This window comes from Colius striatus, chromosome 4 (genome assembly GCF_028858725.1).
Source record: "Colius striatus isolate bColStr4 chromosome 4, bColStr4.1.hap1, whole genome shotgun sequence".
NCBI lineage: Eukaryota > Metazoa > Chordata > Aves > Coliiformes > Coliidae > Colius > Colius striatus.
In genome coordinates, this window is record NC_084762.1 from 34,711,725 (window position 1) to 34,730,776 (window position 19,052).

Sequence of the window (19,052 nt, forward strand, 5' to 3'; positions counted from 1 at the left end):
TTACTAGCAGATACTTATAAGTGATAATACATTAGACTTACTGGATGCACCAAAATAAGATAGTGATTAGAACTGTAGCATTAGTTTAGTAAGGGCAAGTTTGGTGATTAAGATTTTAAAATGCTGCAGACTAAACATTAGGGACCACAACTGGGCAGTGTTGGCATAAAAAGGGACAGATGTTCTTGTCACCAATGTGTTTGGCAGTTAAGGGCTCCAGCTGCAACATCTCAAACTATTCATAACCACTAACTTAGAATAGTTGGATTTCCACTAAGAAAAAGGAGCTATGAAAAGGTTAAAAGCTGTCAATATAATCTAATTCCTTGTAATCTTGATAAAAGCTGGTTTAAGCAAGATGCTACATTACATGAAAGACCCATTATTTTCCCTCATTGATAACTCATCTAAGTGTTAAGTGATAATTTTTGATTCAGGTTCTGTGTAATTTGTACTTCAAAAAAGAACTTGTCATAATGACTGGACTTGTAGTGTTGCTTGAGAATAAGTGAATTAAGAGTTGACAGTAATAGATTAAGTAGAGGTATTGTTTAAGGTGAGAAAGTAAGGAATTCAGCCAAGCTAGCAGCTCAGTAACTGTTCTTAGAAAGGTTTTAACTCTGTTAAGGAGTGGAATGAGAGGCACCTTTATTGATTGAGTTTATCATATAATGCACACCCAAGTTTGAAATGTCTGTCGTTACATATATGTGAGATAAAGTTTCAGTCATAGACTGCAGAAATACTGTTATTGCTTTCTCAAGTTGGAGCATTTACAGTAGAGTGCTCAAGGAATGGTGGAGGATTTTAAGGACTAGAGTCTGGGAGAAATTACAGAATCTTAAGGATTAGAAAGGACCTTGAAAGATCATCTAGTCCAACCCCCCTACCAGAGCAGGACCACCAAGAGTAGGTCATACAGGAACTCATCCAGGTGGGTTTTCAGTGTTTCCAGAGAAGGAGGCTCAACAACCCATTGAAATGATACAAAAAGACCCATCAGGTTGTAAATTATTTGAGAAACGGAGATTAAATTGACTTGAAGAGCCTTGTATGAAGCACCTACTCTGTCTGCTGTTGAGAATTGGATGTCTCAGATTGTTGTCCGATGTAGTCACCAAGCTGATCAGAAGGCTTCTTAAAGTCAGTATCAGTCCAAACAAAGTGTGTTATGCTGCCAATCTCAATCCCAGAGCTGTGGGGATCAGAAGTGGACTTTGTGTGTGACTTTTCTTGAGGAGAGATGCCCACGAACTTGCAGAAGAGCTTGTTAAGCAACACTCTACCATGCATTGTTTCGGATGAAGGTGAGCTCCATCTCTTCCTCACAGCGTTCAGGCCTGCATTTTGCATTCCAAGGAACAGGCTGCAAAGGTAGATGCTGTCTGGCAGGAATTATATATATATATATATATATATATCTTTGTGCAGAGGTGCAGTTTTCCTGTACTTCATACTGATTGCTTACAGGATAAAATGGATGAACAGGGGTTCATTAATGAACTCAGAGTAGGGAATAAAGTCTGTCTGTCAAGTATTCTATACTCCAGTGAAATCCAGCTGGCTAAAAGCTAGCACATTTCAGTTTTCTGTCCCTTTCCGGGCTATCACTGTTCTTGTGATTTCATTTTGTTTGGGGTTTTGATTATTTTATTTTCTTTTGAAGTCATTTATCAGTATATGAACAGATTCTCCTCTGCCCCTACCCTGCAACGCTTCAGGTACACTATCTGGAAATGTGGATTGGAATATCCTTCAGCAAAAGGAGTCATCTGTGTCACTTGAGGCTGTTCTGTCATGGCAAGAAACATGACATTTATGTAGTCTCTGATATATGATAGTCAGACTCTTGCTTTCTATCTTGAACTTAGCTGCGTTTTTTGTTCCACTCTGGTTTTTCCAGGGCCTTATTTTTCTAATGTTTTAGAAACACTTTGACTTTCAGCTTAGATTTAGACGTGGACAGCATGCATTTTCTTCTAACACTTACTTAGCTTTGCTTTACTTAGGCTTGACCTGTCATGAGCTTTTAGTCTTATCCCTGTATAATAGGCTCCTATCTTCACATCTGTTGTAGTAAAAAATTCATGTGGTTAAGTATGGCTGACCAGAACTGTACCTTGTATTCAGCTGAGGTGATGTTAGTGGCTTCTGTGATGACATTTATTCTTCCTTATCTTGGCTGGAAATATCCCCTCATGATACAACGTAGGTCTATTCGTCTCTTTTTTTTTTTTTTTTTTTTAAATTTTCCCCTGCCGGATCATGTTGGTGACTCACAGTTATCCTGTGATCGAGTCAGACTGATCTTTCCCCTCAGTGTCTTCTGAAACAATCCCTGGTTCCCACATCCTGTGTGAGTATGCTAATCACAAGCTTATTATCTAATAGTATGGGTGGCCTCCTGCTATAGCTGTTTAAAAAGAGACGGGGAGGAGGAGTATTACTGTGGTTTCCATTCTGTCTTGTGATAAGCCTGAGCCTGACAGTTAGCATTTTCTGTCTCTGAGAGAGTCTGCTGACTTAAGACCTAGGATGGCAGCAAAATAATCTCATTGTGTATTGGTGGTGGTCTGATGTAAAATCATGTGAAGCTGCTTGGCCATATCATCATGGCAGGAGTGTTATTTTGTGTGACTGATGACAGAACCTGAAGCCCAGGAAGCACTTGTAAAGTGAGAAAGGAGGTATCTGTTATGATTACAAACCCCAGCATTATTTAGTAGCTGAGAACAGGTTTTCGGAATTAAAACTCTGGATTTGAGCTTCTAACATTTGTCTAAGTTTGTCAAGTGGGCTGTAAGTAATTTTTCACATATTACCCTTACCTCTGCCTTTGTTCTATGTCTGCAATGTGGAAGAAAGGTTTACCTCCTACTCTTGTGTCTTGTGTACTTTCATGTTGCAAGATCTTTAGGGAAACAACTTTCCTGCTGTCTTCACATATTGTCTGTAATGAGACCCCCTCTTCTTTAAAGGCTATGGACTTGTTGTAGCTTAGTGCTGGCATATGAAACATTGTTTTCTTTTAAAAACATCTCAGTAACAATAAAAGTAAAATAGTTTGTCTCCATGTTCGAGAACAAGATATTCTTATGATGGATGCTTACTTAACTTTAATTCACAGAGTGTATTTGAGGTGTATTTTGGCAATCATCACTGAAAGTGAATACACTGCTAGTCTCCTTATTGAAAAACATGTTTTCTTACTCCATTATTTTGACATGTTGCCAGATTTTTGATGTGGGTTTGTTTTTTGGGTTTTTTTTCTGTACACTGAATTTGAGAGACATGGTGAACTGCATTGAAAACTATACTGAAGAAACAAGTGTTTGGCCAGATTCTTTTGTCTTCCTTTTAACATAAAATAAATAGTCTGATTTTAATGAAAGGAAATAGTCTTAATGAAAGGAGATAATTGTCTTGTGCACATTTTGTATATTGTCATGTTCAAATAGAACATTTTCTTGAGGTCTGTCATTGTTTTCTTTAATAGTAATTTAGTAGTGACTGTTTCTGCACTGTCTTTGTACACAGCCTAGACAAAGGTTGTAAAAGCAATGTTAGCCCATAAAATTTAAGATTTAGATAAAATGAGGCAACATTTGAGTACAAGGCATAAGTACTTGAAAGCATATTTGAAGACAGGTGCAATAATTATATCAGGGGAATGTGTAAGACTTAAGTAGTTTCTCATGCAGATTTCAGTGCCAGGATTGCTGCTGTTACTCATTAATTATTAAAAAATTCCAAGTGCAACCACTCACATCTTAGTCACTCTAACCTGCTGGGCCCTGTGACTAAAAGCCCCAAATGCCTGGGCTAAAATACTATTGGAAAAGGAGATAAATATAAATGTATTTCTTTCTCAGATATACAATTATCCTTAGCAAAAAATAGTGTTGCTTCCTCTGGTTTGCCCTCCCTTTGGAACATGGTATTATATTGGCAGAGAAAATCCCAGATTGGTGTCATAGTATCTGTATTTGCAGGTAGGCATTCATGAGCACTGAAAAATTGCTTCTCTACAGCTGCAGGACTGCAGATAATGATAATCTGTTAGGAGGCTGTCATATGAACCTTGAACCTTGTTACATGTTAAGCACACTCGCAAATGAAAATATTGAGGTCTCCATGAAATTACTTAAAAAGATACTTTTGGAACATAATCTTATTTCCCTCAGGAAATCAAGCTGCTAAAAGAGAAGGCAAAAAGAAGTGAGAAAAATAATACACAAAAAGTGAGAAATATAAGCATATATTTAAGGGTGCTGCTTTTCTGTCAGAAAAGAAAGATTGGGTTTTGTGCCTTTTTGGCAGTGTACTTTTGGGAAGGGAGGAACATGATTTTACAGCCAAGAGGGAATCAACTTGGAGTATGCTGAAAGTTGGACCCTTTCGTAACATCAGTATTTATGCCAAGTGTAACAGAGGAGCATTCTCATGAAACCAATCTCTTCGTTGATATGTTTACAATATAGATAGACTATATATTAAGTCAGAATAGAGGGAGAAAAAGGTTGGGCAAAGAAGAAAGCTTTTTCCTCTTTTAGTTTAATAGGATGTAGTGGTTCATTGTTTTCTCACAGCAAAGTTAACGGTGTCTGGAGAGGGTGAATCATCTTCATGTCCCATCTGTCAGTCTGCTGAGTATGAGAAGAGCCAGCATATAGTGCCTTTGCTTCATGTGCATTTAGAACTGCAGCTGTGCATTTTGTCATTAGTCTCCACAGTGTGTTAATCAAGCACTGATCATCAAAGTGACAGTTCACTGGGAAGATTAGGTGACCTACCTCACCTTGAAAGGGAGAATATACCATTGACCATTTGGAGAGGACTTATTTTTCTAAGCAGAGAAGGAAAAAATGTGAGTTTTCAAATGTATCTTGGCTTTATTTTATTTTTTTTAAATGTTTATGCTTTTATTGTAGATTCTCATGTTTTTTTTTCATTTTCGTGTGAAAACAGATGTTAAATCTAGTCTGATTTCAGAGCACTTTAATCTCAGGAAATGGGAGTTTCCAATTAGCAAATAATGATCCTTGGTCAGTATACTTTTGTGATTGCTCTGTGCTTTTCCCCTCTGATATTGGTGAGATTATTGCTTTGACCTGAAATTCTCAGTTATTTTAGCTTAAATTTCATTCTTTTTCTTTTTCCTTGTTAATACCAAATTTATGTTATATATTTTATGTACTGGTTTATCTTTTTAAAAAGTGTTTTAGCATTTAAGACAGCTGTGTAACTTTTAGTTGTTGACTGCTTGAGGACAAGAGGTGAATTCCACAGCTGTGGAGGTGTACTCCTAAAGGAAATAGAGTACCTGGAAGTTGTGATAGAGGAAAGTGGGAGTCTACTGCATATCTGTACAATATACAGAAAGAGGTTATAATGCGTCTCTGTTCTTTGCCATTCTCTCTGTATCTTTCTCCTCTTTTCCCCTTTTCCTTTTCCTTTTTTTTATTCTACTGCATTGTCAAATTATTTTGTCACTGGAGCACACAGGTGCTGAGGAAAAAAATCTCCAACGATTATGTCTGATCCTTTTCAGAGGGCTTGTGACATTTGGTCCTTGCTCTGAGATTTTGTATCCAGACCTAAACAATTGTCCATTATGAAAAAAGACAAAAAAGGAAAAAATTCCAAAAGAGCCCATTTGGTTGTGGGGTTGTGTGTAAAAGACAGTATGTAACAAATTACATGAACCTGTTGTTATTAGTGACCGAGATAAAAATAGACAAATCAGTCTTCCCTTGTTTTTGTAAAGATTCAAGGGATGTATATCTTAGTCATGTATGTGGTCCTCTCTGTTTCCTAGACTGGGAATAGCTATGAGGCACAAGCATCTCAGCAAAAGCATGGAGGACATACAAGAAAATCTGCATTTTAAGCCCCTCAGGTATAGGCACTGTGGTAGAAGTACAGCAGGCAGAAGGAATGGTGTGCTTGGATGTGCTGAGGGCATCTGTTCCTTGACCTGGGTCTTTAGGTTGGTATCTAGTTTCCCCGCGAAATGCCCTGGCTTCTCCTGTAAAGTGGAATTGACTAAGGAAATTTTTTTATGATCCTGCTGATGGAATGAAATAGAGTTCACAGGGCTCCACTAATCTTAGTGTTTTGAAGACAAACAGTGAACATGTGGCAAATGCCATTTGATTCTAATCATTGGTGATTTGTGTTGAAGGAAGTGTAGATATCAGTGTGTCCTAAGTTAAAGGATAATTTTTCTGTTAATGAAGCAAAATAGAAGAGCCATGTTGAGACATTTGTTTAAAAATTCTCTATTTTCTTTTGTTTGATGGGTGGGATGAAGCTGATAGTGTTCCAGCATGGAGAGCAGAGCTATAGAAAATAAATCTGTGTGGTTTAGAAATTTCATTATAACTTTTTACAGACTGTTGTCTGTAATCAAGTTTGGACTATCCTTAGTTATGCTGAGGTGAGATTCCTGAAAGTCTCTTGCTTTTACAGAAAATAATATGCAATATCCTTCTTGTTGGCAATAGATAGAGGAAAATTGTAATCAAAACAGTCAGAAAAGATCTTAAGATCTTAAAGATCTCTGCTGTGCAATTTTAGGAAATGACTTGCAACAGCATTCTTTCCCAGAATATATTCTGTGTCAGCGTTATTGCCTTTCTCCTATCTCATACTGTTTGCACAAAATTGTAGTGAAAATTATTTTTGCTGCTCTTTGCAGTGATTTATGAGGTATATGGAAATTGTCAAGAAGCTATGCTAGCACAGAAGAATACTTTCTCAGATAAACAGAACCTGGCCTGTCTCTCAGATGAGTGGTTTTCTAGGATCCTTGCTAAGGTGCATGCAGTTTTCCATAAACACAGAAATTGCAGTAATGTCTCAATAGGCCAGGAAGGGCAGGACACTTGATCTACAAGGCACTGTACAAGCATGATTAAATACACTTATTTGTGCTAAGTTCGTGGTGACTTCTCTGATTTAAATATAATGGTTGCCACTGGATTTTGATTTTGATCGTTCATGATGGATATGTGCCTGGAATAATAGATTTTTCTTTCATAAAGGGTTTCTCATAGAAGTATTTCACTTTTGACTTCCACAATGATAAGGTTTGATGTAGCAAGCAATGCACACTTTCATGGGTGATGAAAAAATAAATCTGCATTAAATGACAATGACACTTGTAAGACCCTATATTTATGAAATAATTTAACACTAGAATTGAGGTCAGATTTCCTACGATGAAGTTTGCCCATGAGGCCAATTCCTTTTGTTATGTGGTTGCTCGTGCTTGTCTCTGAGGCATCTGACTCTGGCTGCTGATGGAATGAGTTGTGGGACACTTACTTGTGTCCACCAGAGGTTTGCTTTCTTGGTACAATGAAGTACTAGGTTACCACCATGAGATAATTCTGGCGAAACAGAGGAGGCATGCCCAATGTTTTGAAAGAAGGCTGAAGTGAAGAGCTTCCTTCCAACGACGTATATCACACTGAGAGCAAAAAAAACCTCCAAAGATTTCCATCTAGCCAGCACTGGGCAGTGCTACATTTCCATCTAGCCATCCAGCCAGGGCTGGGCAGTGTGTCAACTGGCTTCCTAGGAACCTACATAACCTGGACTTGACACTAGAAAAAAAAAGTCTTTTATGTGTCATTTTGCTGGGTAAGTTTGTAGTTAAGAGCCTACATTAGAGGGCTACTGAAATTAGAGAGAACTTGCACAAGTAGTTACATTATTTATATTGTCTAAGAAGATCTGGATGTAGTAGGAAAATGTATTATTTACTTGGATAAGAGAAGCCATTAATTTAGCAGGAAGTTTTAAGTAAATTCCTCAAATATTTTTAGATACTAAGGTTACCTTTCCCGTTTGTGAGTAAGGCTAGGAGCACTTGCTAAACGTATCTAGCATTGCAGCTCTGCACTATTATCTGTGGTGAATACATATTCCTATACAAGGTAATAATTACATTCTTATACTTGTAAATATGTAAGTAGTTGCATACCTTTATTATGTGTAGTTCTGTTGAGTCATGTTTAAGCGTGTGGGAAGAGGTAAGACTGAAACCTTATTTTATTTAATTAAATTACTCTTCAGGGATCGTATTTATCAATTCATTTGCAGCTTCTAGTGATTTACATTTGGTAGTTTATGTATTTTGATACAAAGTAACCATTAATGTTCAATAGAGATGCTCCAGATGCATCAGCTTATAGCCTTTTGTAACTCTGAATTGCAGTTGATGAGCTGTCACTGTAAACTAGCTCCCGGGCTGAATTCTATCATTTATATTTAGCATATAGAAAAATTATAGTGTTCAATGAGACATTACAGGGGAAGGACACTCTTTAGAAGATTACAAGAGGGAAACTTTTCTTGGGCTCCCATGAGTAAGAAAGAAAACTCTATTTTGCAGTTAAAACAGTGTAACTGGCAGAAAGTAATGTTGTTGCATCTCTTGGTAGGTTCAACAAGTTTAGAGAAGCATTGTTCTGCCTTTCAGTGAAAATTATAAATCATAATTTAAACTTATTTACAGGACACTGTGTATGTATAGGAAGATGATTAGAACCTTTATTTAAAAAAATCAAACAAATATTCATTTCATTTCAACAGGCAGACCAGAATGGGCTAAAAAAATATGATGGAATGATACATGTTTCTAAACCCGTATTTTTAGTGAACTGTTCAGATGAAGTGAAATGTCCAAGCATTCATGTATTTTTATAGGTATATGATGTATAGGACTGAATTTTTCCATCCCTTTTTGTATTTGTTCAGCTTTTATTTTTATTTTGTGTTTGGCAGACAGCGAGGAGAAGTTTCCTCCCTTGGGTAAGGCAGTGGCTTTTTTGTAGTTGTTGCTAGTTGGAGTATGGCTTCCTATTGTGAAGAAAGTGGGAAAGGAGCTTGGTCTGGGCTTCCCTCGGGTTACCTGGTAGACTGACTCTGTAAGAAAGCAAATTGATGGGAGGAAACTATTTTATTTCCCTAAGCAAAATCCCTGGACTGTTTTTGAAATCACTTGAAGCAGGTTGGGTAGCTGGAGTTATTTCTGTATCAGTCATTGATTGGGAAGTGCTTGGGTCTTGGCAGCAAAGATGGTTCAGCTCGGTACGTGGTTGTGGCATAGTGCTGAGGCAGCTGGGCAACTCTGGCAGCGGTTCAGTTCCTCCCGTAATTCCCTCACTTCACCAGAAAGAACTGTTACATTGGCTGAAATGTTTTCAACTTTTAGTCCTGTTAAATCAGTTTGCTTGCATGGCCTGTTATTTCCTGAGCCTCTCAGGTGGTTTTAATGTGCTGGGACCCACACGTTTGGTGGGGAGTTTGATAGGGGAACTGGTTCTCTGATTGCTGTAGACCTGCATAGTGTCCCCTCTCATTTGATGACTCAAGCTCACACGCAAAGTCTTCTGTCTCACAGGATTTATGAAACTTGCTGTGTTTCACTAGGAAAGTTTCAGACAAATGCTGTTGTTGCGGTCATAAGCTTGATTTTGTGCCTGCTTTGGCAGCTTATTGTTAGATGTCATTCACGTTGAATTCAGAGAAGGTTATTGTATTTCTACAGTACTTCTGGTTCTGCATTGTCTTGATGCTTCTTGACTGTTCTTGTGGCTGTTTCAGTGCTAAAACAAGGATTCCTCTGAAAAGAAAAAAGGAATTATGATCTGTTGATATTTGTTAATAAGTGCTAGAAACTGCTTCTTCATTTCATACAGAGCTACTTCATCTGGCAACCTGTATGTTATGAAACTGCCAAAAACCAAAATACAGATCTTTTACCAGCTTAAATTTTTTGAAAAGTTGGCTGCAAGTTCCTACAAAGATTGTACAATGAGTAATGCCATTGAAGTCAGTGATTCAACTTATTGCGTAAAGGTTAGTGCAGATAGAAACTGTACATTGTAGTCTGCTTGTGATAGTATGAACCAAAATCGGTATTGAAGTTGTAACACTTCAGGACGTACTTGCCTCTTGAAGTGAAAATGACCCATGTGTTCATTTTTTAATCAAGTAAGGCATATACTTGCTTGAGGCTAAAGTGAAAAATGAGGTCTGCGAATGATGGTAATGTTTACAGGCTTGTGTGTTTGTGTGTTTTTGCTTCCTAATCAAATACTTACAGAAAAGTTGGTTCTACACATTTCCTTTCCTAATGTGTGTCAGATTTATTGGAAACCTTATTTTTCCCAAAGGATTACTTGCAGTTTCCTTGCATGATTTCTGTAACTTTTAGGATAATCTTACTACCTGTCTGGTTTGTTTTGTCCCTTTGGTTAAAAAGTAACTTTATGTAAGAAATTTATAGCAGGCACCTATAGCTAACTGATCTTGAGTTTAAACGTCTGTGGTCATTTATGCATGAAAAAGGTGAAGTAAAATCTAGTTATGGAAGTTTCTGGGTTTGAAGTGAGAATAAGAAAGGATTGATCACGTGAATTTAGACTACATGCTGTTCCTTTCTGACATTCAAAACAGTGAAGGAAACAGAAGTGCAAATTGACAGGTTTAGTCAATGCTGTTAGTTTTCATCTTTTAAGCGTGTTCCTGTGGAGAAACACAATACTTTGCACAGGTGGAGGTATACTCTGAGACCACACTCCTAAACTTTGAATAGCATTATGCATTTTCATTTTTCCAAGTGTTTTTTTTTTTCTTTTTTATTCCCTTCCATGTGTAATTTTTAGTGTCTTGCCAAAGGAATTATGTGCACAGGAATCAGGAATATGTTGATCAGCCATTGCACTATTTTCTCAGTGTTCATTTTGTTTGCTTGCTCTGTGCAGACTTGTGAGTAGAAAACTGGCCTTACTATTTTCAAGTATCTGTGGTGTGGCAGCGTGGAAGTTTTATTGCTTTTCTTTTCCCTGGCCAACAAATAATTTAAAAATACATATTTGACTTAGTTTCAAAGCATAGCTCCTCTGCATCTGTTACCTTTTCCACCTTGGTACTGCAGATGTGGGACTGTGCTACGGTAGGTGTTTCTTGGGTTCAGACACTTGGGAGACTAAGGGGAGGCAGGAGGTGACTGGTCAGAGTTCTGGTTTGCAAGTGTTACATTGGCTTCATAATCCGATTGCTTAAACAAATGTGTATTACAGATCAAGTTTGATAGTTAGTCTTTTGATAAATGGCTGGAAGAGTAAACTCTGAACATTATGCCTTTGTATTCTACTCTAGACATTTCTTATAGTTCTGTATTCTGCTCTTTTTCTTATCTTGCAAAGCAGGTGATGATAAGTGAACTGCTGCTTGTAATTTGTAGATGAAAGGCCAGTTTGAGATAGTTTGGCTCTGAAACCCAGTATATATTAATTTATTTGTATTTTTCCTTGAAAATGTTCACAGTCTCACAAAAGTCTGGTTGTGCTGATTTCACAATTGGAAAGGGTAGGGGTTTATTTTTTATGCAATAGATAGTACTGTTAAAAATATACTTCAAATTTACCAAAAACTCTACCATGGGTACATGCACTGTTTGGATGTTTTCTTGATACTTTTCCTTTGCGAGACTCTAAAAGTGGGTATTTTTGAAGGATTTTTTAAATTGGATACAGTGATATGTAGCATTTTGTTTTTTAGAGTTAATGGAATTCACTGAACAGTCATGAGCACTGCAGACCCTCACTAATTTGAAAATTTATCATCATGGGAGGGATATGTAACAGTCTGTTCCAAAGTTACGGTAGAGATAGAGGACAAAATTGATTTTGATATAGTACACCTTTCTGTGATGGAAACTTCGAAGTAACCAAAGTTACCACTCCTTTGGTATGCAAATCAATGTGTGTAGCTGGGGTTATAACTATATTTTTACGTTCTACATAACTGTAACTGGTTAATAGGCTGTTATTTCACACGTTTTCTATTCTAACAAAGGTCTGGTTGTCCTTTTCTCCCAAGCCTTTGTGTAAGATTATGCTTTAGTGAAATAACTCAGTTCTCCAACAGTGAGAGTGTTGTGCCAGGATTTCTGATGCCAGGGTTTTATAGTATATACCTCTGTTTATTGCAGAGTAATGTTGTGTTACTATTAGCACCAGAAACCGAACTTTAATACTGAAAGTTCATTTCATAATTCGGAGAGGAAAAAGTCCACTTGAAACTTCTTTGGCAATGTAGCTTTAAGTTTCATGAGTTTAAATGCTACCTTGCACTGCATTCAAATTTGCCAAAGACAGCAGCTGCATGTAAGATCCTATACAAATACATTTTTCTGTGAGAAGAAATATATAGCATAAGCACAAGTGTACTGTAAAAGCTGAAATTTGAGTGTTGTGGTTTAATCTACATAAGTTCTGTTAAAGCTGAAATATTACAGGATGAGATAGAAAATAGCAAGAAAGAGTTGGCATTTCTTTCTTATGTGCTTGTCATGAAACTGTGGACTGTAAAGAACATAGCCATTCTCATCTCCACAGCAAATTGTTGACACTTTAGTATGGTGTTTTTGTTTTTTTTTTTTCTTTCAGTAATTGATGTTCATATAATGGCCAATGTGAATGTGAAAGAACTTACTTGATCTTTTATGGAAGGCTGTAGTTATAGATCATTTTATACATATTACAATGTTTTGGTGTTATAAATGTAATAGTGAAAGATGAGGCTTCCACCTGATTTCTAATATAGTCTTGTTTTATGTGCAAATTTCACAATAAACTCTTTCTTTTACTTCCTTTGTTTATTAAGAAAGGGAGTTGTTGGTTTCATTTGGCTTGTTTGGTTTTTGTTTTTAGAAGAGGAAAGCTTTCTAGTATTGATTAGATCTGCAAAATTTTTTTGTTCCTTAGGATCATTAATAGATCTTACCTCTGATTGTAAAAATGATTCCTGCATAAGAACTATCTGTTTATTCTGTGTCAGATGAAAAATTAATTTGTATTTCAATACAAATGTAGTACCTTTAAAAATGTTGGTTTGGTTTTATCTTTTCAGAATTCGAAGTTCTGGCCATCCATCATGGGGAACCATGTAGGAAAACGAGAACATAACATTGACAAGTCAACCAAGGTAAGTGTAGAAGGAAGACTGAAGAGGCAAGACCACTTCAGTAAGATGTTTATTATGGTATATGTTTTTTAAAGTACCTTAGTGTGTTTACAGGATCACCATTTTTCACCATTACTCTTTTGTAGTTGTCACTATAAAATGACCATCTTTTTTTAAAGAGAGTGTTATGGGATGTGGCCAAATCAAGGTTTTGCTGTGCTGAATTCAGTGAGATGTGGTGTTTCTGTGTCAGATCTATCATTGATAAAAGGCTTCTCAGTCATGGTGGAAATGAATTAAAGGACCCTTAGAGGCATGATATTGCAGAAATATTTAAAGAGCCAGTGAGCCCAATTAGATTTTGCATGTTGACAACTTTTGATTTGAGCAGTCATTGGCTTTATCCATAAGAAAGAAACTATATAGAAACATGTAAAATAAGAGAAATCTGAAAGAGAGGATTTTCAGTCTGATGAGATATAGCTTTAAAAATCTCCCCAGAAAAAAAAGGGATAAGAGTTGTCAAAGTGTTCATAAAAAGTTGGTATTTGCTTTCTAACCCTCTTCTGACAATGTTGTGTGTATTGCACATAATGTGGTGTTCTGTTTGCCTGGTGATAATATCTTGTTTATTTGTTTTTCTACATTGTACCGGAAGAGCATTCACACATATCTTAAAAAAAAAAAAAAGACATCTTTCTCTCTCTCTCAAAAATTGCTTTTTGTTGCCAGCTAACATCCCTACACCCATCCCCACCCAAAAATTACAGTTTACAGTCTGAACCCATCAGTGCCTTTGCATTGCACTGATGATGTAAACAGGTAGTTCTATGCTTTATCTGGACAAATGTGGGTATTTTGCATTGCTGTGGCAGATAAGCAGCTATCTAAAAGGTATACAAACTACAATTCATTCAGTTATTAGCTCTTTAACGTGTCTTTTAGGACAATACATAAACACACTGGAAGGAATAGGGGGAAAACAACAGGAAAAGTAGACAAATAGCTACATCTGATTTTGGTTTGTTTTTGTGCAGTATTTAGCAAAATGTTTTTGTGGCCCAAAGTTTCAGTTTCAGTACTAACAGCATGAGTTCAGAATTGTAGTGGTGTTGTGACAAGTAGACGTGTAGACTTCCCCTAGAGAAAAATCTGCTGTTTAAATCTAGCAAATTCAAATGCACAAAGCAGATGTGTTTAGCCAAATATTTTGATCCTTTCTGACCAAGGAAGTAAGATCCTGCAGGTCTGATACAGCAAGAGCTTGACAGGCTGTTGTGCACCACGTATCCCCTGCTTTGGTCTTCAAGGTAAAAAATTGGTTCAAAAACCACATCATATCTTTTCTTGTGATGCAGAATAACATATGTGTGATGCATCTAGGTGGCAGGTGAGTTAAGTTGTTGGACATATGGGGCCTCAAAAAGGAAAGATTCCTCAAACTGCAGCAGCCTATGCAATAGATGCAAGTTCTGCAGTTGTGAGCAAGAGTCAGCAGCCATGAGTCTTGAACTCAGAGTGTTAGACAGGTCAACAAGGAAATGAATTACTGCAATTTTTTTAATTCCTTCTTTTTCCTGATTAGTTAGTGGAGCGTAATTGATTCTGCAATCAGAATATTAAGTGTTTACCTAAAATACTTTTGAGGAGGGAACTTTTTTCTGTAATGATATCTTTTGGCCCTCACCTATCCTTCTGGAATGACAGAAAATCTAAAACACCAAACCCCTAAACTTTAAAATAGGCAATGCTTGATCAAAATCTCTCTCTGTGCATGTGAGACAGTAATTCTGTCTCAAGAAATAAGGTCACAGATTTAAAATCAGGAAATACATGGTTAAGGTGCTACTATGTATTCCACATAACTAGTCAGTGTTGTTTCAGTTCTTTCCAGGCAGCATTAAAGTTCTTAGTGGTAGTATGTCACACTTTTTTTCTTTTTTAAAGCTGAAGTAGCTTTTGGTTTTTTTATTGTTCAATATAGCTGTAAATTAGAACTGTTTTCCCATAGGCCCTCTAGTGTGATATGAAAGACAGTTGCTGAAGGCTTGCAGAAACTACAGTGAAAGTGCTTAACTGCCTCTCCTTGCTCTTAGCAATAGAAGTGCAATGAAGGAGGCTAGCATCTCATTAAGGGTCTTTCTAAAATTCATTGCTTGTAACTTCAGGCTATTTATTTCCTTTACCAAAAATGTGGTACTAAAGAATAACATCATTTTAAGGTACTTCTTTGAACATGTGATTTTGAATTTACTGCACAAACACTCTACTGTCTCCTGAACTCATAGACCAGTCCTTCAGATAGCTATTTTATGTTTAGTGACATTAGACAAAGAGTTGCCCAACTGTAGCAGTTGTAGTTCCTAATTGTCCAATAAATGTTCTGTAATACAGTGAGTACAATAAGTGGATTTTTTTGAGCTGACATACAGATTTGCGTTACTACAAGTAAATTTGGGTATCTCAATTACAAAATTAGAAATAGAGATCTGCAAAGTAATTATTTAATCAAATGCCTAACATGAGAACAAGATGCTTCCAGTTTGGGAAATTTACAAAAGACAACAAGATGGTTTCCCAGGCTGTGGTACTTCTCAAAATACTCTTCTTCTCTTTATTTATAAGTATGTCAAGCTACAGTGATTATTTAATAAATAAAAAGGAGGTACTGTGACATTAATGGAATGCTTTGAAAAATAGTTGGTCTATTTCATCTAAATAATGCAGAAAATATTTACAAAACCCTCATCTTTTACTCAAAGCAATAACATACTCCTCATTTCTTTCAGATTTTTTTTCTCCTCTATTTAATGGACTGCATTTGGTTTACAGTTTCATAAGATACATTAAAACTATTCAATGAACACAGCCATTAAACTCCTTTCCTTTTGCTTTGGATGATGCTAGACTTTTCAGTCTGCTTAATGCATTAGTAAATCTGTATTTATTTTGTTGAACTTTGTTGTTAAAAACAACAACAGTACCAAAAAGAATGGGCTTCCATGCCCTGTATTTTTTTAAATTCTCAGAGAGCTAAATGTAGAAAGTAGACTGAACAGATGGCTGAAGTTTTATTGGTCTTTGTTCATTTATAGTTGATCTGTGTTAATTTGGCATCATTAAACTACAAAGTGCTGTGCATTCTTTTTTAATGACTAAAGCTACAGTTCTCTGCTACTCTCTGTTTTGATTGTCTCCCTCAGACATTTCTGCACAGCACATATTGCTGTACCAGAATCTTTGAACCTTCTTGGTACCTGTCAAAACTGACCCTTAACTTCATTGATTCTTTGGGGAAGCGAGGTTGCAAGGAATATTTCTGGTGCTGTCCCATTTATTCCACAACAACTCCCAGTTGCACAGAGCCTGGTTTCCATGTGTCACGTAGTACTGTGAGGGGGCTGGAAAAAAACTTATGACCTATAAGAAGAGGTCAAAACCCACTGCACTGCCACTTCAAGGGATTGCTTAAGAAACTTATACAGAGCTAGAACATGTTGGATTATTGGCAATTCTGGGTCATCTAGAACTTTATGTCCTTGACATGCTTGGGAACCAAACTGAGTTGCTGCCTCCAATATCTTACTCTGAAGAGCTTTTGGAAATGTAACTGCCACAGTATGTTGCGTTCTTACAAGCTGTCATGGTTTAAGCCTAGTCAGCAACTAAGCCCCACACAGCCCCTCACTCACTCCCTTCCCCCTCCACTACCTCCCATAGAATGGAGAGGAGAATCGGAGCAGAAATCAAAACTTGTGGGTTGAGAGAAGAACTACTAAACTAAAACATAGTAACAGGAATAAATTATTAAAATAATAGTAAACCCCAAAAAACAAGTGCTGCACAATGCAATTGCTCACCTGCTGACTAATGCCCAAGCAGCGTTCTGCCCCTCCCCACCAACTCTTCCCAGTTTGTAAACTAGGCATGACATCCCATGGTATGGAATAGCGCTTTGGCTAGTTCAGATCGGTTGTCCTGGCCACACTCCCTCCCAGCTTCTTGTGGACACTCCCTGCCCCAGCCTGTTCACTGGCAAGGCAGTGTGAGAAGCAGAAAAGGCCTTGATGCTGTGCAAGCACTGCTCAGCAATAATCAAAACATCCCTCAATTATCAACATTCTCTTCAGCATAAACCCAAAACACAGCCCTGTACCAGCTGCTAGGAAGAAAATTAACGTTATCCCAGCTGAAACCAGGACACAGTCCAAAACTCAAAAGAGACGTAGTGCTCTGTTGACAGTTTAATGTTTTGTTTGAACTAAAAGCTATCTGTTAAGAATGAGCAAGTTTTATTGTGTAGCAAACTTTAGAAAAAAAAATTTGCCTTTTTAATGTCCTGAGTGTGTACCTAGATCTTATAATGCGTTTTGTGGGGTCGATTTGATATATTTAATAACCTTCTGGTTCTCAGTGTTTAAGGAGAATTCAGCATAATTGGTTCAAGCTAAGTTGCTACAGTGAGCATGTATTAATAAATGGGACAGTGCTACTTCTGTGGAGGTTCTGCTTTCTGTCCTGGTTTTTCTCCTAATTGCGTTACTCATCTTCAGAAATTTGCACGTTGCACAGCCTTGCTCCTAATAACGTTGACTGTAAGTTGTCTGTCTCTCCCTATTCAGAGGGAGTTGAAGTTATGAAGTTGGCTGGCACAAGATTATGGATATATGTTGTTCGCCTCATAGACACTCAAATACCTGCAAGCAAAAGGGTTTTCACACTGATCTCATCCCTAACTGTCATGACTGTTTACAGTGTGGTTTTTATCAGGTGCTTCCATTTGATATGCATCATAAAGTATCAAGAAAGGAAAAAACAACAGGTGAAGGATTTTATTTGCTTTATTAATTGCTCTGAAGTGTTGTTTCTGTATGACAGAGGCTTATTAGTTATTACTTAGAGCTTGATATATACATGGCTTACAAGATTATGTGAGTTTTGAAGTTTGGGATATGCTTTTCTGTGAAAAACCACCAACCTCAAACAAAAATAAAATCATATATAGCATTTGATTTTATTATATTTAGATAAATAGTGTTATTAACATACATAAATTAATCAGAGTTCAGCCTTTTCACTTTTTTCCCATAGCAAAGTTTTATAGCACTGTTTTTATTTTCTAAACAATTATGTACTTTCTTGGAGTTTTCTACTTTTTGCTGTAAAGCAATAAAGAACACACAGGCTATAGTGGTGCATTCTTTGTAATTTAAGGTATTGATTCAGACATTCCCTCTCAAGCCAGTATTTTCCTGAAAGCAAAGGCAAAAGAGAGGGGAAAAAAACTTTTAACATGTTGAGAGCACCAACGTTTTCTGTGAGAGATTTGATGAGCATTTTCACCAGCCAGTTTTCCAAGTTACACACTGTATAAATTCTTGTGACCCAACAGTGTCTGATTAAGCTGGTGCCTGGTACAAGGAAGTGCTGCTTTTGGAAGAGGCAAATCCTCTTCCAGGGTGTGAAGAGAAGTCCTGGGCATTCAAGTTAAGCAAGACCAGTTCGGTTTGATAGATGTCTGGGGTTTTTTTCACGTTCTCTCATTGGCATAGATTTAGCCTTGAGCAAACCCATTGTGCTTGCACTGTCCTCCTATTTCATTTATTAACCTTCGTACTGTCCAACTGAATTGTTTGCTGGGACAGATGCAATGCCGTTCTTTATTAATAGCAGTGCTTGGAGACCTTGAGTGGTGCCTTCAGGTACTAATGTGCTTTAGCTAGTGAGATGATACCATAGTGATACAGAGATGACTATACTGTGTGAAGCCTCTGAGAATGCCATGTGTGCAACAGCAATGACATCTGTCCTCAAAAATTAAGACTATTATTCTGTATTGCACTGGAAGTGTATGCCTAATGTTTAAGCAGGCAAGTAGCTCTACTGTAAAGTTTAAGGGGAAAATTTATGTGTCTAAATTCAAATCATGTGTTTGAATACATTCAGTTCATTAAACTCTACAGGTGCTGAATAGGATCAATTTTGGTTATAATATTTAATTTTTCTAGTGTCTAAAATATGTTAAGCTCCTCATCAACATGTGTGGAAGATAAACTGTCCCTGGGTCA

The 19,052-nt window shown here is 37.0% G+C and overlaps 1 protein-coding gene across 5 annotated transcripts in view; it reads left to right on the forward strand.

The window, feature by feature from the left end:
* MBP (myelin basic protein) overlaps window positions 1–19,052 on the forward strand; it is a 118,398-nt gene that overhangs the window by 14,333 nt on the left and 85,013 nt on the right. For all 5 annotated transcript variants that reach the window (XM_061995564.1, XM_061995565.1, XM_061995566.1 and 2 more), the window contains exon 2: window positions 12,931–13,005. In XM_061995564.1, coding sequence (XP_061851548.1) covers window positions 12,931–13,005 — 75 coding nt within the window. The remainder of the gene's footprint in view (window positions 1–12,930; window positions 13,006–19,052) is intronic.